Raw genomic sequence first — 24957 nt, forward strand, 5'->3', positions numbered from 1 at the left:
AGAGAATAGCTTACAGGAAAATGACTTATCTCACAATACTTTCACTGTCAATTAAATAAACCAATGCAAGTTAAAATGAAAAAAAACTGCAGATGCTGAAAATCTAAAATAACAAAAAGAAAATTAAAACATGCAGCAAGCGTAGCCACACGTGTGGTAAGAGGAACATTAAGATCTCATGTCTATTCTATGGATTCACCTTTCTGGATAAACAAAATGCTCAGAAAAATGTTTCTGTCCCATTTCAATTGGTTAATTGCCAATAACACTAACATTTGATTGTAGATATGAACAGACCAAGTGCCCATCGATTATATACCAGGATGGAAGCTTTAAACTGCCAGGGTCTTCTCCCAAAATGGGAAAAGTTCACCATAGAGATTGTGCAGTAACAAATGACACTGACAACATCGCGACATTGTTCATCGGCAGTATTTTGCTGGCGATCCCGTTCACATTTCTGTAGACGACTGACTAGTTGCAACATGCATGCCAGCAATTCCAGATTTCCGCATCCACATGCTGTCCAACATAGAGTCCAGGGACATCTCGTAACTTACTGAACAGAGGGACAGGATACACTTCCTTACCTGGCCTCTCAGTTTCATGCCAGCAAAGGCCGTCAGAACTAGTGAGCCCCATTTATTTAAATAGGGTTGCTGATCATCATTAAAATAAATGGCAAGCTGTTTTTTTTTTGTTCCTTTATTTTATTATATATTTGTTCCAAATTGATGTTTGTTTAATGTATCTTTACATAATTTAAATTTTGTTAAATCAATTTTATTAAAATGCATCTGATAAGCAGAGACAATTAAAAATAGTGAAACAGGTTGTTTTGCATGCAGAATGGCCTTGGAACTAAGGCTATGAGGCTGTTGGGAGCTGTACAACCATGAAGGATAAGTGTGGCTATGAGGTTAATGGGTAAGATTGAGCACAACATGACTCACTGTTTTTGGCCAAGAAAACTCAAAATCTACCACAACTATTGAAAAGCTGGACTGAAGGACGCTGGCAACTTTAGGGCTCAAGGGAGCAGCACAGGCCTTACTGGGCCTTGCCTACCACCAGTGAATTTAAACTCCATGATATTTAGAATCAGGGCAATCATGCCTCAACTTCATAATAATCAGTGTGCATCATGAAAACTGCGGCCAATTAACCTATGAATGTATTTTGATGTGAACGCAGGACATACATTTCTTTTTGATAACATTTTACAAAAGGCTTCTTTTATAGTCTCGCCATTAGAATGGCTGATTTTGTAAGCTTAGAAATAAAAGTATTGAGTTTCTAGTGACAAATATTGAGTACTTTTGTTGAATTTGGAAATCGATCCAGAATGCCCAGGAGCCAGATTTCAATGATGAGATATCAGATAAATTATTGACATAGAAAAAAAGACTGCATAATCACAGACCCAGGACATAGACCCTCAGATCTGGGCTTCACACTACTAAATTTGTCATGATTTGGAATCTCTCTCTCTGCTTGCTGTTCTTGTCTCGTTGTCTCTCCCTACAAACTATTATAAATCTTATGCTTTCATGTTCCTATATCCCCAATGTACAATTCCAACTATGTGCATGTCTCTCTCCCCATTGACCCTTCTCTCCTCAATGGGCCTCACCAAGGGATACAACTTGATGCAGAGGGGAGATTTTAGGTCTATCTAGATTTACAATCTTTATTTTGTTTTCTGGCTAATTTTTATACTTGGACATTTTCAATCATTAAATAACTGCTTAGTTCTTCCTGCCAGGCGTCCTATATTAATTTAACAACAATTAACCATTCTAACGGAGTCTTTTAAACTGATGTTTGAATATTATTCTCTGTATTGTTCCTATAATTTTAACGGTCAAGCCAACATCCAACAATCCTTTTAAAAAAGGGAAGTAACCAATTTAAGATAGCAACTTCAGTTTGAAAAATGACACAGTCGTAATAGAACAGATCTCTAGTATAAAAATGAAAATTTTCAGAAATGGTCTCAATAACATTAGAAGACACAATTGAACAAAGTTACAAGGAGCAACTGGTCACGTATGATTAACAAACAAAAATACTTGCTCTGGTTTAAAAAGCAGCATGAGAAAAAAAGTACAGGTGCTCCAGTTTGCTACAGAGATGTTATAAATTAAAGTATTATGCCTAATGGCCAAGAACATAACATGGGTTTAGAAGGGTGAAATTTCATCTTATAATTTACAATACAAGATACAATACTTCGGACAACTTTCCTGAAACTACTGTACACTGTTTACTGAACATTTCATTGGTCTATATGTTTGTAAAACATTATGTAAATATGTCACAGCAGCAGAAATGAACTTATCCTGAGATTGGAGCAATCTCATAGTCATTTACTGATGTGATTTGTTTTCCCATCATCCTGACATTCTTAGCATTTGTAATCCCAGGCATCACTAGCCCAGCCCTCTCAAAGTATCTCACCAAAGCGTTTTCTGTTAGAAGAGAAGCCAGAAACTGCTCAAAGGTGATAGCCCAGTCTTTGTCTATATTATTGCTCCTGGGAAGAGTGTTTTCATTGTTATTACGAACAAGCACTGTGTCCTCTATATCCTCACATTGTAACTTCTCGTCATCATTAGAGCCAGCACTCAGCACAGAGTACGAGGACATGGAAGTATCATCTTTGGTTTCGTCATCTGAAATTATCATTGCTGAAGAAGTACCATTTTCTTTTGGTGAACTGTCGTCCAATTTAATTTCTTGCATCTCACTGGAAGACACCTTTTCATCCTCTATTGCTTCGAGGATGGAAGAGAAAGAATCCCCTTGTCCATAATGTAATGGTTGGTTTTCTCTCCTTGGATGCAGTTTGCTTTTACTGTCATGACTGCTACCTGGTTCTTGGAGTGCCTGACTGATGAACTGTTTTCCTACTTCACCAATCTCCAGAAGTAAACTGGTTACAGCTGCAGTAGAATGGTACAATTCTTGCTCATTTGCATCTTCACTGAACATGTTGTACAGGGTTCTGCACAATTCAATGAATTGCTCCTGCCAATGGATTAAAAAATAATTGTGCATTAAATACCAGCGTGTTTTGAAGCTACTAACTTCTTACTTACAAGTTAGGGTACGGAAGCATCCAATTTACCTGATTCAGCTTGGGCAAGTCTTTGATATTCTGCAACTTAGGCTCCCTTTCCCGGGCCCACATTCTGATGTAATGTCGATAATCACGTGATTTTTGTTGCTTTTCTGCTACAACAGAGCAAAAAAAGGTTGAATTTATTGTACTAAAATCCATTTTTAAAGTTGAGACAAAATTATATTTATCCTTATGAAAATGATATCTCAAAAAAATATATATTTCTTTAAAAATGTTAACCTTAAATCTACCTTTTTCATTCCTCAGGTTTACAGTGACAAAGCCATCTTCTGTTTCACTTTTTGTCCTTGACTCAATTTCTGTAACTGGGCAAATAAAAGCCATTTTATTATCCACCATTCAGCTGTAAAATGTTTGGACATTTGGGCAAAACTGCCACATTTTAAAAGATTTAAAAATATTTGTTTTAATTGCATCTTTTTAATTTCTCCCCCAATGTCTTTTCTTGTTATATTTCTGTATGCCATTTAACAAATTTACCAACTTAAATTAATTTTCTCCTCGCTGTTCCCATTTCTTTCTCAATCTTAAAAAATCAATGATTAAACTAATGCATTGTAGCCCCCATTATTTATTAAGATCTCAAATACTTCTCTCCCTTATACAGCATGGTATGGCACAATGTCTGACTACCTGGTAGGTCCATATTCTGCAAGATTTCACAAGAATCCTGAATGGACATCTGTTAATTAGACCTACATCTGATGGACAGCATCTGATGAACAGAAAACTGTTCAGTGTATTGAATTAATTCATTACTTAAATTGCTATCTATTTTTCCCATCACAATTTCTCTTAATGTTGTCGAAATGCTGAACATGACTTGAGCAAGGTACTTTTTGCAACCAGTAGAAACACTGTTGAATCCCATATGATCAACATGTACAGAGCTGCCAACCTTGTCAAACCAAAAAAAAGGAACACAGATGGGAAAAACAAAAGGAATTTTGAGTGAAAAAAAAGAATTTTGCAATTTAACAAAACTTACAACCACCCCCACACAGGATGAACTTTCAATACAGGAAATTGTGATGTCCAGTGCTCAAGCTGTTATCTCCATCGTTTATCTACATGAAATAGTCCACGCCTGTCCCTGTCCCGCCTGCAACTGGTCCAAAACGCCGCAGCGAGACTCCTGACGGGTACCCGTAAAAGGGACAACATCACGCCGATTCTGGCCTCTCTCCACTGGCTCCCTGTACGGTACAGAATCAACTTCAAGCTCCTCCTATTCACATATAAAGCCCTAAATGGACATTCTCCCCCCCACATCAAAAATCTTCTAACCCACCTCTCTAACTCCAGGACCCTCAGGTCGGCCGACTTGGGGCTACTCACTATCCCGCGGTCTAGGCTTAAGCTCAGGGGTGACCGCGCTTTTGCGGTTGCAGCTCCTAGACTGTGGAACAGCATCCCTCTCCCCATCAGAACTGCCCCCTCCATCGACTCCTTTAAGTCCAGGCACAAAACCTATTTCTACTCCCTAGCGTTTGAGGCCCATTGAGGAGGCGCTGTGAACTGTTTTGTATGTGCTGTTATGTTTGTGTGCTACTGTATGTTTCATTTTTTTCCCTTAGTACCTAAACAGATGTACAGCACTTTGGTCAACGTGGGTTGTTTTTAAATGTGCTATACAAATAAAATTGACTTGACTTGACTTGACAATGGTTCAATCCAGCAAAGTACATGTATCTAGTGTTTCATTTTCGGTCCTCAAACTAAGTCAACAGAGTTTCTAATGTATGTTTGTCCACTCATATTCAGTCCTTGCTGGAGACCTTTTTGTTATAAGCAGTGGTTGCCTGTTTGCACTTCTCCAGAAGCCTTTCACTGAACTTCACTTGATGACAACTGTTTTTTATAGTACAGCTAGCTATACACTTCTGTGTAAGGAAATCTGAGGGTTTGTGTGCTAAGACTTGGGTGAAATTCAGTGGAGTTTTTCCTTATTAAAACTGGCAATTTTAAAACAATGCCTTTGGTCAACAGAGTGTTAATATTAACTTTCAGCGATGCAGTTGTGTTTATTTTGTTTCTTGGTGGTTAATGAAGTCGTGCAGCCTTAAAATGACAACGATTAGAGAACTAGTCCGTCTGAAGTACACTACCGCTAAATAAGAAAATGGGTTTGATGGAAGGATTGAGCTAAACTGTTTCAGAAGTCACACAATCTGGAGTCAATGCGGCCTTTAGTGCAGGATGCATGGCTGCCTCAAGACATACCAGTGAGTAGTCATCAAAAGTGACTCCGGACTGGCGAAAGGGGGAATCTATCCGGGCCCGACCTGCAAAGCAGTTGGTCCCAGGCAGGAGAATGGCTGCAAAGGCTCCCCCCCCCCCCCCACACCTTCTTCTCTCCCCTCCTTTCTTATCCTTTTCCCTTCCTACCTACCTCTGCACGTTGCTGGCGAACTGCGCTCTCTGGAAGTCGGCTACCAGACGCCGGATTTCAGCCCAGTCTGCAGCCATAGCGAGCCGCCCTTCAGTCTGCTGCTGATGGAGGCGGAAGCTTGCGCTCCGGGCTGCGGCGGCCCAGGGACTCGCACTACGGGCTGCGTCTCCCCAGGGATGAGGACTCGCGCTCCGGTCTGCGGTGGCCCAGGGACGGCTGCTCTCCGCATATGGGCGCTTTGCGACCGCCCGCAATCACCCCGAAGCTCAAGCTCGCTCCCCCGCAGCTAATATCTCTCTGGCCATTCTCTTATCTCGCTGCTACCATTGGGAAGGAAGGTACTGGAGCCTGAGAACCGTTACCTCCAGAACAGCTTCTTTGCAGCAACCAGCAGGCTTTTGAACATTTCTGTGCAACCCAACCTCAGCAACAAACTAGTATGGACTTTGTATCAGTTACACTACAATTATCTGGTTACCTTGTATTAGTGGTCATGTGTTGATTATTGGCATTTGTTGATCATCGTATATTTATTTGTTGTGTTGTTGCATGTAAAGCTGCAGCAAGTAAGAATTTCATTGTTTAGTTCCCAGTCCATATGGCAATTAAATAGTCTTTACTCTTGAGTGTAAGTAGTAGTTCTTGGCAATTTCAATGCCTACTTATGGTGAAACTGACTGTGTTCTTAAGAGACAATGGTGTCTAATTACTTCAAGGAGGTTAGATGGAAACGGTTTATTTTACTCAGACTTTTTTTTTCAACCCCAAGATAGCTTTCTTTTGTGCTTGTTAATTTCCAAAGTAACATTTAAGTTGTTCTCTAATTGGGCCCAAGCAATACAAAATATATTTTCACATTCAATCCAATTCGTGTTATGAAAATACGTGTTTTAGCAAATTAACCTGTATTTTAAAAAAGACAGTAAGATAACTATAAAACCTACCATGAACAGTTTCAGGCAATAAATCTTCAAAAAAGTATTGTGTAGCTTCAAATGCAGAATCAGGGTCCTCTTGTTCATTGAAAAACGTTTCTAAGGACAATAAGAAAAAACATCTTCATTCCGTTCTTGGAAACCTTTCTGAACATATATATTTTTGCAACAGCGAAATATTAGTAGACAGTCTGATTAATGGTTTAACCCAATTTAAATTGCTCAATTTGAAAGTTTCCCACATCTTTGGACGCATGTAATGAAATGTGGAACATTGGTCCTCAATCTTCTGCTAAAATGCCATCAGGTCTGTGGGGAAACTGTTGACATGTAACCTTCAACTGTATACAAGTTCCTGACTCATTCAAAAACATACCCCAAGACAGAAGACCCAAACGGATCACTGCATATCTCTTAGATTCCAACAGAATTTCTGCAGTTATCTACCAAAGAAACATTGCAATTTGCCTGCTGTTCCTGCCGTGGGATAAACCTGGAACTGGAGCGATACGCTTATTTTAATTGAACAGCTGAAAGGATGACTGCACAGAAATTTAAATTTTTGTTACATTTAATTGAGCTAATTATATTGTCTGTTATTTTTTTAAATCTATTTTTAATATTAGGCTTAAGTTCTAATTGATTTGGACTTTTTACAAATGTTAGAGATATTTACAAATGCTCAATATGTTTCTTGACCCAAAAGTCACCCATTCCGTCTCTCCAGAGATGCTGCCTGTCCCGCTGAGTTACTCCAGCTTTTTGTGTCTATTTTTGGTTTAAACCAACAACTGCAGTTCCTTCTTCCTCAATATGTTTTAGTTTTGAGAACCAATAAATGTAGTGGGGACGCTTCAAGTCAGCTGTTAAATGTAATTTTGTGGACGGGGCTTGCTATTTTTATTGGTGCACAGAACAACTTTTTCTTACATTTGCAAACAACCAAAAAGACAGCTAAACTCTGTTCCATTTTTGTCATAACACCAATATGCTCAAACCAAGCTCAGGAAGAAAACCCCAAGTTTCTAATTGTAGGTTTTTGTGCTTAGTTTGAGACATACAGAGCGGAAACAGACCCTTCGGTCCACCGAGTTCACGCTGACCGGCAATCACCCATATGCTATGTTCTATCCGACACACAAGGGACAATTTACAGAAGCCAATTAACCCACAAACCCGCACATCTTTGGCATGTGGGAGGAAACCAGAGGACCCAGAGAAAACCCACACAATCACAGGCAGAACCTACAAACTCCATACAGACAGCACCCGCAGTTAGGATTGAACCTGGGTTTCTAGCGTCTACCGATGCCCATTTGTGCCATTAATATTTCTATTTTGAATAAACGCCATTATTTTGCTTTAGTGCTTCATTTATTGCAATCAACAGTTGGCCAACATGTCCTCCAGGTCAATACATTTTTGGGTCATGGAAAAGCTCTGAAGTAAAGGCAGGTCAACCCTTTATCACTGGTTAAAGCATCTGTGCAGATGGATAACATTTCTAATTTTGGGAGAAGTAGCAGAAGGCACTCTTAAGTTCATAAGTTCCAGGAGCAGAATTAGGCCATTCGGCCCATCAAATTTACTCCGCCATTCAATCATGGCTGATCTATCTTTCCCTCTCAAACCCATTATCCTGTTTTCTGTCAATCTCAACCTTAAAAATATTAATTGACTTGGCCTCTACAGCTGTCTTTGGGAATGAATTGCACAGATTCACCACCCTCTAATTTTAAAAAATCCTCATCTCCTTTCTAAAGGTACTTCCTTTTATTCTGAGGATCTGGCTTCTGGGTCTAGATTCTCTCACTGGTGGAAACATCCTCTCCACATCCACTCTATCCAGACGTTTCACTATTCGGTAAGTTTCAATGAGATCTCCCCTCATCTTTCTAAACCCCTGCCCAGTGCGATCAAACGCTCATCCTATGTTAACCCAATCGTGCCTGGGATCATTCTCGTAAACTTCCTCTGGTCCCTCTCCAGCAGATATGGGGCCCAAAATTGTTCACAATACTCCAAATGCAGTCTGTTCAGTGCCTTATAAAGCCTCAGCATTACATCCCTGTTTTTATATTCTAGCGTTCTTTCTAAAGTAGGCTGTACCAACCCTTGCACAATGGCATGACCGAGATACGAAAACTCAAATAACCTGGATGCTGCAGAATTCTAGAAGCTTACAAATCACAGCATGTAATCCATTACATTTCAATAGCTTGAACTGCATTTGGACATACTGGCAAAATACTCCCAAACATTTCTGAATATTTACAATCCACTGCAGGTTCCTAGATCAGCACGTGAAGTTAATACTGAGCTGTTCAAACTCACAGGTATATAGGATGCTGTGCCGTTATTGCATGTGTATGGACAGCAAGAATCTATGATCTGAAATTTGATGGTATCATTTTGGAGAGTAGGCTTTACTCAAATTTAATATAGCCATGTTATTGCTTATATTCCCACTGAAATGGCCAAGCAAATTGCATAAATACCACTATGTTAAAACATTATAAAATTAAAATTTGACAATCCTGCATCAACTGGAACTGTAGTCAAAATCTCAAAGGCACTTGTTTCCCAGTTGACATTGTAAAGATCTAGTTGATTTATGATATCTAAACCATAAGAACAACACCACAAATTCGTTAAGTTACAGATTCACAGTTGGGGTCAGGGAAACATAACTTAGATCCAACATGCCACACTCACTCATCAGAACCCCTGGAAAAGTCCTCACCCACTGGCAGTTAGATCCACCAGATGTGGTGCACAGATGGGATTATTGGAAGCCCTCAACATTGATTGCACATTCAAAGTCTCTTAGCATCAGGTTAAAAGTGGCAAAGAAACTTCCTCTGTAATAATCCTGATCTTAATAACAATCCTGACCTCACCACCTTTTTTTAAAAAGTAGGATCAACATAAGCCTTACAACGTCCATGCACATTCCTTTGTGGGCGGAAGAGAACTGAACCTTCTGTGGCTTATTCATAGTCGCAAAGTCCATTTCATTCCAAGTTGCAGCCTCACCCCATAACTAAACCCAAGGCAAGGAATCTTAGTTTAGTAAGGATCCCAGAATGATAAATCAGAAGCAGCAACAAACTTCTCTAAAAATGGGCAATGCTGAAGGAGACTGATGTGCTAAAAACCAAATATAAGGCAAGCAATCAATAATGAAAGGATAGGATTGAAACTGTGCAGTCCTGTCACATCTAATCATGAATGGTGGTGGACAATTAAACAGATAACAGAAATATGAACATTCTCATCCACATTGAATGTAGGGTCCAGGACATAAGTGCAAAAGACAAGACAGAAGCATTTGCAACCACCTGCAAACTGAAGCACCATTCGCACGATAGATCTCAACCTCCTCCTGCAGTCCCCAGCATGCAGTAGCCAGTCTTCAGGTAATTCAATTCAATCTAAATGATATTAAGTAATGGCTAAGAGTAGTACAGTAAAAGGGACGAGACAACATGGCTCTAGTAGTGAAAACGCACTACAGAAGTAGCCAGATTTCTAGCTATATTATTCCAATACATGTACAACTCTTGCATCAACCAGACAAATGTGGAAACCACCCATGTATTCTTGTTCACAAAATGATAACAAATCAATCTAGTTCATTATCACCCGATCAGTCTGTTCTCTGATCATCAGCAATGTTATGAAAGCTGTCACCAAAAGCAGTATCAAGCAGGACTTGCACATCAATAACTTGCTCCCCCACTGCAGAGATTGGGTTTGCCATGGCTACTTGTTCCATACTTTAGAGCTTCAATTTCAAAAGATCATAGAAACTAGACAATCTGGGGAAACCCATGCAGTCATGGGGAGATTGTGTGAAATCCACACAAGCACCAGAGGTCAGAATCCAACCTTGGCTAATGGACCTATGGATAGAGCATCAGGACAGATTCTCACCCCTAAACATCTTCACTGCTTCATCAATGATCTTCCTTCAACCATATAGTTAAAAATGAGTACATAATTGATGACTGCACAGAGCACAATTCTTCAGAAAATGCAGCAGGCCATGCTTGCATGCACCAATGCATCCACAACATTCAAGTATGCTTTGATATTTGACATGAACATAACATGCCACTTAAGTTCCAAGCTCCTGAAAGTTCATACCTAAAAGCAGTGAAAATGTATTATCACCTGGAATGGAGTGGTTAAGCGTGTAGGAAAAATGTCTTCCTGAACTTCTGTACTCTCGGACTTGATAATAATTGCTGAAGATTGGGTACATTTTAATGCCCAACACTTCCTTTCCAAATTACCCTGTCCCTTTCAGTTTCCTCCAGCCCATTAAAATAGTCTCATACACATTTTCTCTCCTACCAGTGATATCATCACTGATGAGTTATGACCAATTATATAAAAAGAGTGCAGACTAGAGAATGACGTACCATTTTTACCTGTTATACAGAAATAATAATCTTACCAGGAAGTACATGTACTTTGTACAGCAGCTTCAATTTTTCTACAAGATCTGCATGACACATTGTACCTATGAAAACAAATTATTGAAATTGATTTAAAAAACTTCAGAATAGTTCATAAACATAGAACAGTAAAGCACAGGTACAGGCCTTCAGCTCACAATGTCCATGCCAAACATGTTGCTAGGTTAAACTAATCTCATCTGTGTGTAAGCAATTCATATCCCTCCATTCCCTGCATATCCATGTGCCTATCGAAAAGCCTCTTAAATACTATCGAATTTTCCTCCATCAACCCTGGAGTTCTAGGCACCCATCAATCTGTGTAAAATACATGCCATGCACATCTCCTGTACATTTTGTCCCTCTCACCTTAAAGCTATGCCCTCTAGTTTTTGACATTTTCATCTTATGACAAATGTTCTAATGGTCTACCCATTTACTCATGCGAAATATAATTTCTGCTGAGCTTTAATGCTGGTTTCTCTCCCTTGAACTCCACTGCCATTTGAAGTGTTAAAAAAAAGTGGTTAAATATTATTAAAAAATTTAAATTTACATTTATAATAACTTTATCCTGCACCATCAACTTCATACCATAACCTTGCTTGGTGCAGTATCAGACCTGTTCCTCATCACGTGAATAACCACCCCTCAGTATCAGTTTACGATTTCAAGTTCTCTGTGAAAAGTCCAACCTCATGTTGATGTCCCATCTTGCTGCATGGGCAATTATTCAACTATTGTGCCGTTTTGTTTAAATTGCCAATAAAAAATGTAATCTTTCATTTATTTTTGATAATGCTTAATCTATTTATAAAATATCTTAATGTGCATGCCCCATCTAAACCTTTCCATTTACTTATTAATGGTAAAGCATTGCACAACAGTGAATGGTAAACCTTACTTACTCAATCCTGTGACAAATTCTTTGAAGTTTATTAAAGAGTCTCCATTCTCATCTAGTAGTCGAAATAAGCGTCTCGCCAGTATATCTGAATGTGCACCACATGACCAGGGAAAAAGTTGTACAAACAATCCCTTGAATTGTTCAAAGTCAATACGGTACTGTTCAAGATACGGCAGACTTGGGTCATGGCGGTCTGTGGCGTTACTATTTCCACCCCAGTAACAACTTGTGAGATGCTCAGCCTAAATGTGAACATTTTAAAAGAACATCATATTCACAATTTTCAAATGGTGAAAACAAAGACGAGGTTTTATTGTAAGGCAAGCAATAGAAATATTCATTAATTTCCAAAAATGAGGGATATGTTTAAAAGTTACATTTTTATGGATTTATATAGATTATATTTGTCATTAGTTTGCAGAAAGATGGCCAGCTCTAATGGTCAGGGCTTGCTCTATCAGCATTTAAAGGAACGGAAACAATGGAAGAAGTTCCCAATGAACAAATTGAAAGACTGCTAATTATCACACTTTCTCCATTCACAGAACATGTAATAGATACTGAGAATTCTTACCAATCATGGTTCCTGGACAGAAAATGTTGCATAAAAAAGTTTAACCTCTCATTGTTAATATTCAAAATTGGTTTACATTTACCTTTGGCATGCAGCAGCACAGTAACCAATGCACTACAAATGATCTTCCCAATCTAAAACAAACTTTTTAATTTTCATGGTCACTGTCAAACATCTGTATAATTCTCTTCCAAAGATGAATTGTTAAAACATTATCAAAGTGATATTTGTGGAAGTTTTTTTCCAAACTTCATTACCATGAGTGGCTAATTAATTCCAATATTTCATCTCGCTCATTAGCTTTGAAACTTGTGGAAGTTTTCTAGTCACACTTGAGAATGAGGCCACTTTTGGAGTATCGAGTGCAGTTCTGGTCACCCCATTACAGGAAGGATGTAGAGGCTTTGAAAAGGGTGCAAACAAGATTTACTTGAAAGATGCCTGGATTAGAGGGTATTAGCTGCAAGGAGAGATTAGACAGACAGATGGTTTCAAGGTCAGTTTATTGTCACATGCACCAATTAAGGTACAGTAAATTTGAGTTACCAATAGAGCAAGATTGAGGGGAGACCTGACAGAAGTATACAAAATTATAAGAGGCATAGATAGGGAAGACAGTCACAACTTTTCTCTCAAGAAATGTCAAAGACTAGAGGCCATATATCTAATGTGAGCAGCGCAAAGTTTAATACAAGATGTGCAGGGCAAGTTTGTTTTAAAATAGGGTGGTGGGTGCCTGGAACATGCTGCTTAGGGTGCTGATGGAAACAGACAGGATAGTGACATTTAAGAGGGTTTTAGATACACACATGGATATGAGGGAATGGACATCGAATTACCAGGCTCAGGATTTAAAGATTGGGATAAATTAGATGTGCCATTTAAAATTCTTGCTTGGTTTCCTCATTTCACCCGCTCACTTTGTTTGGCTAAACAAACTGACCAAGAATAAATTGGACCCGATTAGCAAGCCAGTGAACAATGCTTTGTCTATGAAAATCTGGGTCATATCAGCAGGCTGGAATTAGTGTTGCCCAAATAAACAAGTGAGCAACATTCTGACAGACAGAAAAAACACACCCTTAGTTTTGCTGTCTGGAAGCTAATCAGCTTATGATTTTAATGCCCCTGACCATTAGAAAGATTCATAAACTAATTAAACAAATAATACTATAAATTAAAAAAGGGACCATGTAAAAGCACTTAAACACTTAAAATATTACTTCAACGCAATTTAAAAAAATGTAATTTGCCACAATTTTACCTACCTTCTCTGAAGCTGTAAATCACTGTGAGAAGTTTGAGCTCAGAGAATCTACACCAAGTGTGTACCCTGGCACAGAATCCAAAACTGATGCCTCAACCAATTGCTGGGAAAATCTCAGTAAGTTTAGTTTAGTTTAGAAATACCACATGGAAACAGACCCTATGGCCCACCAAGTCCACACTATCGATAACCCGTTCACACTCCCTGCACTGCAGAGGCAATTTTACAGAGGCCAATTAATCTACAAACCCGCACGCTTTTGAGATTTGAGAGGTAACTGGTGTATCCGGAGAAATCCCACACGGTCACAGGGAGAACGTGCAAACTCCACACCAACAGTACCCGAGGTCAGGATCAAACCTGGGTCTCTGACGCTGTGAGGAAGCAGCTCGACCAGCTGTGCCACCCTAAAGTTAATGCCCCGCTATTAAGATTCCATTTGAGTCCTATGACAGAATGTATTAACAGATCTGTCGATTGGAAAAGGTCAACAAATTTGGGGATTTAGCATCTGACAATGAGGGCAAAGAGCTGAATTTGCCAACCTTTATACAAAACAACCAACACCCATTTACTTGAACCACTGGTATTCACCATCTAGATTTGGCCTATTCCCCAAATAATTAGGAAAAATAGCATAATATTATTAAACAGAGAAAGGTAGGGGAAGAGAGAAAGCTGAAGTTCTAAAAATTCTTCTAAAATATTTTAAAGTGTCTATTTTACAGCATGTTACATTATTCCTGAAATGCAGATCCATATTTAGATACCATATCAAGAAAATGGTTTACGGTCCAAATGACACAATGGATGCAGATTTAACAGTGAGATATATAATAAATTGGATGAACACATGCATCAACATTTTGTGCATCAGATGATTGCACTGTATTCAAAAAGAATATTCCTCCTTCAAATAAAATAATTGTTGTAACTTTCAATAAATAACTTTATTACGGTATTTAATTTCCATTAGCTGTTTAACCTAATATTTAACCATGTTTTTGTCCTATCCAAGCTTATAGATTCTACCAAACTTTGGCAACACCAACTGATAATCAGCAATCAGAGCAAATATGTTTCACTTGATATAGCAATATTTATATATTGATCAGCCATGATAATATTGAATGGCGGTGCTGGCTCGAAGGGCCGAATGGCCTACTCCTGCACCTATTTTCTATGTTTCTATAATTAATTAAGTCTGGGGGAAAAAAAGCAAAACAAGTAAATAAATCTGCTGGAACTTTAAAAGGCTGGAGAACCTAATCAGAAATAATTACCAATTAAAAACTAAATAAAGGAAATCCAATTGTTTTCTCCTTATTTCCTGCTCAATGAAATTTGAATTAATTTACAGCAAAGCAATAAAATAACATTAAATATTAAAATGTGGTTTCAATTATGTACTTTAACCCCAGCCTCCAAGTAACAGCAGTGTACTTCCTAATATTTTAATTCATCAGTTTATTTGTCTCCTATTACTGTTGATTGAACAGCATTAGATTTTGTTTTACTTACTCCTTCCAAGGGCTTCACTGATGTATACTATTTAAATATTTCAGTCTGTTTTGATCTATGAAATGAACAATACTGTGAACTGGTGACTAAAGGTAAATTAAACTTGTCTGTGAAACGTTGCTTGCAGTTAGTAAAAGAAACATTCAGTTTAAGTCATTGAACTATTTATGTAGAAAGTCCCTTTACTGTTTGAATTAAATAGATTGAATTAGGCTAAATATAGGGGAATTAAAAGTGTAATTATATTGTGTAATTATAACATGTAATAATGTTGCACAACAGAATGTGCAACATAGCTGATGTGTAGTTTCAAATCACACATCCAGATAGATTGTGACCAACAACAGCCCAAAACGGAGAGCAGTTTGGGACTTATATATTTTGTCTTTGATGGGACCAAATAGAATGTTGGCAAAGGTGTTTTGAAAGCCTGTAGGTGCAGACCTTTGTATTTCTTCCACAAATGTAGCCGTAATTCTGAAAAGACCGCACGCACACTTGCATTTCCATTTGAGATGCATTTCATTTGTATTTTAACCACATGCATACAATATCTCGATGGACACTTACTACTGAAATACTTCATGTACCAACTAAGCCAAGAAGATTTCTCTCATAGATAACTTGCTTACCTTAAAAAGAACATAGAGCTCCTCCAATTCATCTATATTGAATGCAGTGTCTGTCACAATGGCTCGAACCTGAACATTAAAAGAAATGAAAGCTACTTCTAGATTGAAGTCTACATATTGAGCAGAATTTGCAACGTTAAGCAAAACTAGTAAATTATATATCACTGCACTTACAACATTACGCTTTGTAGTATCTTCAAGTGTCTGAATGACTCGCAGTCTCTGCTTAAACCGCATCTGTTCGATCACATCTGCTCTAATACTGCCAAATTTCTGAAAAGATTAAATAAATATACCTTAAATATGTTATCAATATACTGGACACCACTAATACAATAACCATTTTCAAATGTTTTATACAAACTTTACTTCATATCGTTTAAAAAAAGTTTTACAAATTTAACAAGTCACTGGTAAAGCCAGTACTGGCTGCCCACCCCTAACTGCCATTGAGGTCATAGTGATGGGACTGACTTCTCAAACTCCTGCAGCCCTTCTGGTGAAGATATTTCCATAATACGAATGAGTAGGAAGTAGAGTGATGGGAGGATTTGAGAGTCAGAAGCTAGGTATTCTGAACTGAACTGATCTTGGAACCACACTTGTGGAGTAGTTGAACCAGTTAACTTTCTGGTAAATAAAATCCCCAAAGAACTTGTATGCAATATCACGGCAAGGTGGTTAGACAAAATCTTCTTCCAAATGATCATGCCTGGCGATGTCAATCATGAATGTTGTATGGATCTTAGCTTATGTGGACACACTCTGCAAATCACACAAAACACAAAACAAAATAGAAGGAGCTGGTCATCTGACCCAACAGTCAGTTGCACTATTAAATGTGATCCCGGCTGATCTGCCCCTAGCCTCAGTTCCTCTCATGCACCAGTTCCCTGTGACTCTGAATTCTAAATCTTTCAAAAATGTATCTCCCTCTTTAACTGTGTTCAACGATTTAGCCTTCACAACCCTCCTGAGAAACCCTCTAGAAGAAATAATTCACCTCAGTTTAAGTGATCAAATGCATTTATTGTAACTATGCCCCCTCATTCAAAACTCTCACACTTGAGGGAGCATCACACATCTATCCTGTCATGCCCCTAGGAATGCTACTTTTCAATCACATCACACCTTATTCTTGTAAAGCCGAAAGAATACAGGCCCAACATCTTTAACTGCTCATGATAGGACAATCTTCTCATTTCGGGAATTCATCCAGTGAATAGTATTTGGACTGTCTCCAATGGTAGTATTTCTTCTATAAGATAAAGGGAACTAATACAATGTACTGTATCGGTTGTTACCAGTTTAACTTCACCAATAATTGTTCCAAGTCTTCCCATTTCCAATCCCATCTCTCTTGCAATAAAGCCAGTTTTGCATTTGCCTAACCACTTGCTGCATCAACCTGCAAGTGTTTTGTGATTCATGCACAATAACACCTAGACCACTCTGTACTTTATTTATTTGAAATCTCTCTCCATTAAGACAACAATTAATCTTTTGACCCTTTTTACCGAAGTGCATGACCTCACGCTTTCCCATATTAAATTCTATTTGTCAACATTATGCCCATTCATAACCTATCCAAATGTTGTTGCATAATCCAGATATCATCATGGCAACCACTGATTTGGTGTCATCAACAATCTTACACTTTTACTCTCCAAGTCTTTAATAGGAACTGTAATAATTGAGGCCAGGAACTGATCCCTGGAGAACACTATTTACATGATTTCAGCATGAAAAAGACACATGTTCTGGCTCTTTGTCATCTAATTGATGAGCAATCTTCAATCTGTGCGAAGATCCTTGGCACAATACTACAAGCTCTTTATCTTGTGCACTAGATTGGAGAAGTAGCAAATGGAATATTATGTAATCAAAAAGTACATGCATAAACATCACATAATCAGAAGTACCCAGTATATAATCACGTACTTTACAAGATCTGTTATTACAAGGACAAAAAAATGATTGAAGCATGAGATTGAGTATAGAAGTTGGGAAGTTATGTTGCAGTTGTACAAGACGTTGGTGAGGCCGCATTTAGAGTATTGTTTCCAGTTTTGGGCACCATAATATAGGAAAGATGTTGTCAAGCTGGAAAGGGCGCAGAGAAGATTTACAAGTATATTGCCAGGACTCGAGGGCCTGAGCTTTCGGGATAGGTTGAGCAGGCTAGGACTCATTCGTTGGAACTCAGGAGGATGAGGGGTGATCTTATAGAGGTGTACAAAATCATGAAAGGAATAAATCGGGTAGACACACAGAGTCTTACCTACTTTCCCCTGAGTAGGGGAAATTGAGAACAAAAGGACATAGGTTTAAAGCGAGGGGGGAATGATTTAATAGGAACCCGAGGGGTAACTTTCTCACACAAGTGGTGGGTCTATGGAATGAGCTGCCGGAAGAGGTAGTTGAGGCAGGTACTATCGCAACATTAAAGAAATGGGTTCATGGATAGGCCAGGTTTAGAAGAATATGGGCCAAACGCAGGCTGGTGGGACTAGCGTAGATGTGTCATGTTGGCCGATGTGGGAAAGTTAGGCCAAAGGACCTGTTTCCATGCTGTAAAACTCTATGACTCTAAGACGGTTTCCAAGAAATTCCTGTCAAAGATGCCCTGGGATAGAATTAATTTTAGCTCGTTCAATTTGATTTTCTTAGAAAGTGGATTTGTAAGTGCATTTCTACAGTGAGAAATCAAAAACGACTTATCCTGCACATATATGTAAACAAATTTGACATTTGCTTCCAGAACTCCTAAGTAAAATATGGTAAAGGTGCTCCAAAAATAAATCTGCATGGAGATGTCAGATGAGGTAGGCTGGAATTTAAGTGCCATTTAATGGACTTGTCTCAAGAGAGCACAGTGCTCCTTAACCTGGTTCGATATAAAAGCACAGTAGAAAAGGTACAGGGTAGAATGTGTAGGAAAAAACTGCAGATTTTGGTTTAAATCGCAGGTAGACACAATATGCTGGAGTAACTCAGCGGGACAGGCAGCATCTCTGGAGAGAAGGAATGGGTGTCGTTTCGGGTCGAGACCCTTCTTCAGACTGAATACAAACTGTAAGGTACAGGGTAGATGCAAAATAGGTAGATGGGTGGACAGGCAAAATAGGGAGCAAGTCAGGTAAAATTTGTGGAGAGAGAAGAGCTAATGGTTCAGGATAATGATCTTCCATGAGAACATTCTAATAAATTACAGGCTTGTCAGTTCTGGGCACGTTAATCAACTGAGCATTGGTCAGAATACCACTGCTAATGTAATTTCAACTATATCAGAACATTCTGATGAATGGTCATTGATCTGAAATGTTAAATCTGTTTCTCTCTTTACAGTTACTGTCTGACTGGATACAGAATGGACTTCATGGTAGGAAGCAGAGGGTGCTGGTGCAAGTTTGTTTTTCGGGCTGGAGACCTGTGACTAGTGCTGTGCCTTGGGGAATGATTCTGGGTCCACTGCTGTTTGTCATGTCTTGAATGATTTTTTAATGCGAATATACCAAGGCGCGATAAGCAAGTTTGCAGATAATACCAAAGTAGGTGGTATCATAGACAGTGAAGATGGTTATCAGAAATTTCAGAACGATCTTGATCAACTGGGCATGTGGGCAGAGGAATGCTGAATTCAGTTAAGAGTGAGGTGTTACACTTTGTGAAGTCAAACCAGAGCAGGATCTTTACAGTGAAGTTTAGGTGATGGCGAGTGTTATACAGCACAGGGATCTAGGAGTACAAATATATAGTTCAATGAGCGTAGCGTTAAATAGGATAGTGAAGACAGCTTTTGGCACATTGGCTTTTATCATGCAAGGAAATGAGTATATATGTTGGGATGTTATGTTACAGTTGTACAAGACATTGGTGAAGCCACACTTGGAATAGGTTTAGTTTTGGTCCTCTACTATAGGAAAGATGACATTAAACTGGAAAGAGTGCAGAGTAGATTTACGAGGAATTTGCCAGTACTGAGTGAAAATGGAGAGGATGGGCAGGCTAGGACTTTGTTCCTTAAAGGGCAGGAGGCTGTGGGGTAATTTTACAGTACAAAATCATAAGAGAGATAGGGTCCCCCTTTTCTTTTTCCCAAGTTAGAGAAATCACAAACTAGAGAGCATAGATTTAAGGCGAGAGGGAAATGATTTAATAGAACCCAAAGGAAAACCTTTTACACACAGAGGGTGGTCAGTATATATATGGAACTAACTTCCAGAGGAAGTGGTTGTGGTAAATACAACATTTAAACAGGTACATGGATAGGAAAGGACAAGACGGGTATGGGCTAAAAGCAAAAAAATGGGACAGGTTTAGATGGGGTATTTTGGTTACTATAGATGATTTAGACTGAAGGGCCCATTTCTGATCTTATAAAATTGTCACTTTTATCCAGTATGTAGTTTACATTGGAAAAATCTCTGATAACTCTCTTCCCAGTATACTTATTCACAGGATCACCAGTTCCAGTTCTGTTAGTCAACTCAACAAACCTCCAGAATACCACATAGCTTTAGTAATTCACACATTGCTTTTGTGCATTCCTGGTGCATGAATACAAGATGCCAATACACAAAGTCTCCAGATTACGACAGGATTCTATTTCCAAGAAACGTTTGTAACTCAAACTGCTTTCAAGACAGAACTCCCAACGTGGCCTCATCTACATGGAGACCAAGTGCAATCTAGACAACCAGAATTTATTGTGAGGTGGAAGTCAGTTGGATCACAGAAAAAGACAAGAGAAAAAGGAAGGAAAAAAGGAGAAATGAGAATTTTCTCTCCCCAACTGCTCCACACAAATCCAATGAGATAAACTGTGGCCAGTGCTCAACCTGTATATCACAGCACGCAAATAGTCATAGTATCTCAAGCAAGAGGCTGGGGAGGAGTGAATAATGGGTTTAAAGGTCCTACAGCATGTAGTAATGCAGTTGTGCAGTGAAGGGTGTCATTAGATTCCATGGCCCAAGTGACATAGCATAGGAGATGTACTGGGCTATAAAATTTAGTTTTATTTAAAATGCCAGTTCAAATCTTTTCCTTATCTATCTGAACGATTAATTAATAAGCAGCATCTTGGAGAGAAGGAATGGGTGACGTTTTGGGTCGAGACACTCCTTCAGACTCATTAGCAATGTTAACTGCACCTAATTGACTAGTGTTATTTTAAGCATTTGCTTTTCAATTTTTTTTTTCCTGACAAGTCATTCTTTCCTCAACTAAACATGGACTTTATGTAGTTACAGATAGACAATATTTACAAATATCCTCAGCCGCAGTATACCCAGTTAAATATTTTGAAATTCATTTGGGCACTCACATCATATGAACCCCTTATCAGTTTGAAGATATCAACTTCGGGGTAGGGATCTCCATCATCACTGAGAAGAGAATGAAGATGAGGGATGGCTGGTAACGTACTGTCCTTGTTTGTCACACTGTCCAAGTACCTGGTGAACAAAAACAAAGGGTTCATGCTATGAAATTTTCCTCATTCAACAATCACAAGAAGATAATACTGATTAGTGTTTAGAGAGATACACCTTTGTTTTTACAATAAATGATCATCAGACCATGAAAGAAAGTTTCCTAATACTTAACATTTCAATACCATTGTTCTAATGTACAAACATTTTTGTGAGCATACATATTATATATACCAATGATAAAGAGCATGCATCACTAATGTATCAATCCATCAAGAGTAAGTGTTAATAAAAAAAGATAGAATTGGTTATAAAAAATGCTTAATGAAGTTTGTTATTGCAACTGTTAGGATTTGCTTGGCTGCAAATCATCTCTCATGCGGGGACGAGTCATTTTACCCATCCAACTTTATTGCATAAATTTTTTAATAAACTGGTATTCAAAATGAACTCACTTTCCAAGTATAGTCATTGCCTCTCCATCATCTTTACAGTTCAAAAGCTTTTCAATATTAGCATCCAGTACAGCAAGAGCGAGTTGAAAGATTACTTTGATTCCCTCAAAGAAGAAGCAGTCCACAACAACAACAGCACTTTCAAAAGGCATTACACTGAGGAACAGGGTGAGGAACCAGGACAGCGAAATGGTGGATATAACCCCCAAATACTGCATGCAGTCATAAAGCTGTGGTACATAATCCCGGGAAAGCTCCTCAAACACACCTTGATCCACTAATGCACCTACGGAAAAAAGTAGAAAAACAAATGTTGTTAAAGCTTCAGAATAACCGCTTTGAGTTCATATAGCTAAGTGTAATATTTTAATTGCAATACATTCCAGATGTGCTTCCCCATTTGCCACATATCTTCAAATCTGGTCCATTACCTATCAAGGCAGTAGGTGGGATAGCACATGTAGATATCATCATGGGACAAGCTAGATTGGTCATTCCATTTGCTATCTTTGTGTGCAAGGAAAAAGCAAACGAGAATCTGAAAGTAATTCTTCATTACTCTTCTCAAACACTAATTTTTAATGCTTTTGTTAAAAGATCTTAGGCATCCACTAGCAGGCTGGAAAGGCAATCCCAGTCAGCACGAGAAGCAAAAGAAAGACATTTAACATAACTTTTTAAATATTAAATAAAGATTGGGTCACATAACATTTAACTTAAAATTGAAATAATCATGCGAAGGAATTACAGTATATATAAAACAAATTTAAATCTGGTCAATTTCTTTGCTCAGCAGTAATTATAACTTATGTGTAATTAGAAGTCACTTAGAGAAATAATATTTTTGAGGATATATTACAGTTTGCCAGTAGCTAAATTCACATGGATTCTAATACAGTGGAAAAGCTTCAAATGGTGTCATCCTCAGAGGTGTACCAAATCACTAATAGTATCTCTAGGATTAACACTTTTACTATGCACTGATGGAAATTTCCAAGTTGGCAAAGTTTTTTTAAAATGCCAACAAAAAGAAAATTACTGAGAAAAGTTATTTAATCCATATAAATGTTCCTCAGCAGTGAATACTTGCACATAGAAGCAGAAACGACAATACAGCAGAGCTTTTATTGCTCATATCTTTTGCCACCTTAGCAAGACTGGTGAAAAAGTTGTATATTCAGAAGTACTCTTGGAACACGCCTAATATTACACATAATTGCAATAACTATAACATCAAATCTGTGCCAACATTTCAACAGCACTGATTAAGCTCCTTTCATGAACAGTGAAGATGTAGCTGCTAAAACTAGGTTTTTAATGGGACCACATACAAAGTATAAATGATAGAGAAAAGTCAAAGCAGCAGATATATATTTTTGGGGTATGAGTGTTTTCAATTTCAATCAGCTCAAATAGACTCGATGCCTTAATTCCTCAATTTGAGAAATGCCGGGCGGCCAGAAGGCTTCCCGACGGGCCACGGCTGTGGACTGGGAACATGGCCAGAGGCCTTTATTGAGGCACCACGGTCTCTATGCCTTCCGGATCGCCGGGTAGAAGCCTGGGTCGGGGCCCGGCCGGGGCCTCGCGGGTCAGATGAAGGAGCCGGCCTCACGGGTTGGAGGAGCGGCCGACGGAGCCCGCGGTTGGGGCACGGGTCGGCACCACGGAGGCATGAAGTGGGGAGTCGACCACGGCGAGGTCGACAGCAGCGGTGATGCAGCAGCAGTGGTGAAGCCTCGCAACGATGGGGCCTCGGCGGCGGTGAAGCCTCGCGGCGGCGGCAATGCCTCACATGTCGACCCATAGTCGATGAGAGCATAGAGGACACCGTGAAGGGGGAGGGGAAGAACAATGGAGGACCCGGCGTGGGGGGACCGCCGTGAGGAAGAACAATGGACAATTGGGGGGGGGGGGAAGAGAGAACAAAGGACAATAGGACCCCGGCGTGGGGGAACCGGGGCGGGAGAACAAAAGGAGGAGCCGGCATGCTTTGGAACTTCGTCAGCGCCATAGGTGGCTGCTATTTGTATACATTTGGGTATGCAGCAAAGAATTTCACTGTGCCTAGTTACATGTGACAATAAAGTATTCCATTCCATTACAAAAATTGCATTCTTACCAACCACTCGAGTGTTATAGTAGTCTGGCAACATTCGCTCACAGAGTGCAACCAGCAACCAGAAAGCTTCCTCCTCTTTTGCATATAGCAGCAACACTGAAGTGACAATGTTCATGGCCTGTATGCATAGACGTTATTCAGTAATAAATTGTACAATTAAACAAAAAACTTTTGCTCAGAATGTTTTTTTAAATTAAACTAAAGCAAGTTTACCGTAACAAAGACAGAATTTTACAAAGCAGCCAACTTATTCTACAAAATGTTATTCATTTAGTACTGATTTTTCCCTATTCCTTCTTGATTTTTATTCCAAATACTTGTGGGACATTTCACATCTTAATTATCTGCATACAAAATATTTCCAAATATTTGTCCCCTAAATGAAAATATTAAACTTTTGCCTGTTGGTCATAAAATCATTGACTTGGACAACGTAATTATTTGACTTTACTTTGATTTTCGTAAGAAGCTATTTAAGAACCAGAGCTGTGAGCAAATTAATAGCAATGATTTTGTTAATGATTTTGCAAGTTTAAACACTACAATAATATTTACCTGGCAATATCCAATGTTAGGATTTCGGAATGCATACGCAGTGAGTACTCTTCGTAAAGCACCAATTCCCATTTCATTCTGAAATGCTGGATGCTCAGGAAGGGAGCGGTGTAAATCCCGCTCTATTTCTTCTGTAGCTAGGTTATATTTTCCAATGGATTTCTCTACCAAATCAGAGTAATATCCAGGATGGGTGGCCATCTCATTAATGGCACCTGAAACAAAGTAAATTATATTAAAAGGAAATTCCATGCTTTTCCCCTGGATGCTGTTAACCAAATCTCTACTCCTGTTTATTAAGAATTATAGAAATAGTGGAGAAGCAAGAAAGGACAGGCAAAATAATTTAAGACTCTGTATATTCCAAATTTGGAAAATGAAACTTAATGTTATCATTGGCTCAAGGTAAAAATGGCAATTGCTAGTTCACCTGACATTAAAACTGCTACAACACGTTTGGGATGTGTTTTTGTTGCCATCCCAGGCAATAATTGGACATTTCCAGTATTCAAAATTTACGCAAATAGTAATGATGATAACCTGACACTTAAAAT

General features: G+C 38.7%; 1 protein-coding gene across 2 annotated transcripts in view; it reads right to left on the reverse strand.

Annotated features, from left to right (window-relative positions):
- Positions 1 to 219: 219 nt before the first annotated feature.
- tbc1d9 (TBC1 domain family, member 9 (with GRAM domain)) overlaps positions 220 to 24957 on the reverse strand; it is a 54676-nt gene continuing 29938 nt past the window's right edge. The window contains exons 11-22 of one of the 2 annotated variants that reach the window (XM_078404885.1): positions 24404 to 24618; positions 23849 to 23966; positions 21727 to 22012; positions 21166 to 21295; positions 16011 to 16109; positions 15837 to 15905; positions 11844 to 12084; positions 10935 to 11000; positions 6482 to 6571; positions 3376 to 3450; positions 3131 to 3234; positions 220 to 3030 (exon numbers count right to left, since the gene is read on the reverse strand). In XM_078404885.1, coding sequence (XP_078261011.1) covers positions 2338 to 3030; positions 3131 to 3234; positions 3376 to 3450; positions 6482 to 6571; positions 10935 to 11000; positions 11844 to 12084; positions 15837 to 15905; positions 16011 to 16109; positions 21166 to 21295; positions 21727 to 22012; positions 23849 to 23966; positions 24404 to 24618 — 2186 coding nt within the window. In that variant the 3' untranslated portion in view covers positions 220 to 2337. Of the gene's footprint in view, positions 3031 to 3130; positions 3238 to 3375; positions 3451 to 6481; positions 6572 to 10934; positions 11001 to 11843; positions 12085 to 15836; positions 15906 to 16010; positions 16110 to 21165; positions 21296 to 21726; positions 22013 to 23848; positions 23967 to 24403; positions 24619 to 24957 lie in introns of both variants that reach the window. The other variant, XM_078404878.1, reaches the window with a different exon arrangement.

Source organism: Rhinoraja longicauda, chromosome 1 (assembly GCF_053455715.1).
Source record: "Rhinoraja longicauda isolate Sanriku21f chromosome 1, sRhiLon1.1, whole genome shotgun sequence".
Classification (NCBI taxonomy): Eukaryota; Metazoa; Chordata; class Chondrichthyes; order Rajiformes; family Arhynchobatidae; genus Rhinoraja; species Rhinoraja longicauda.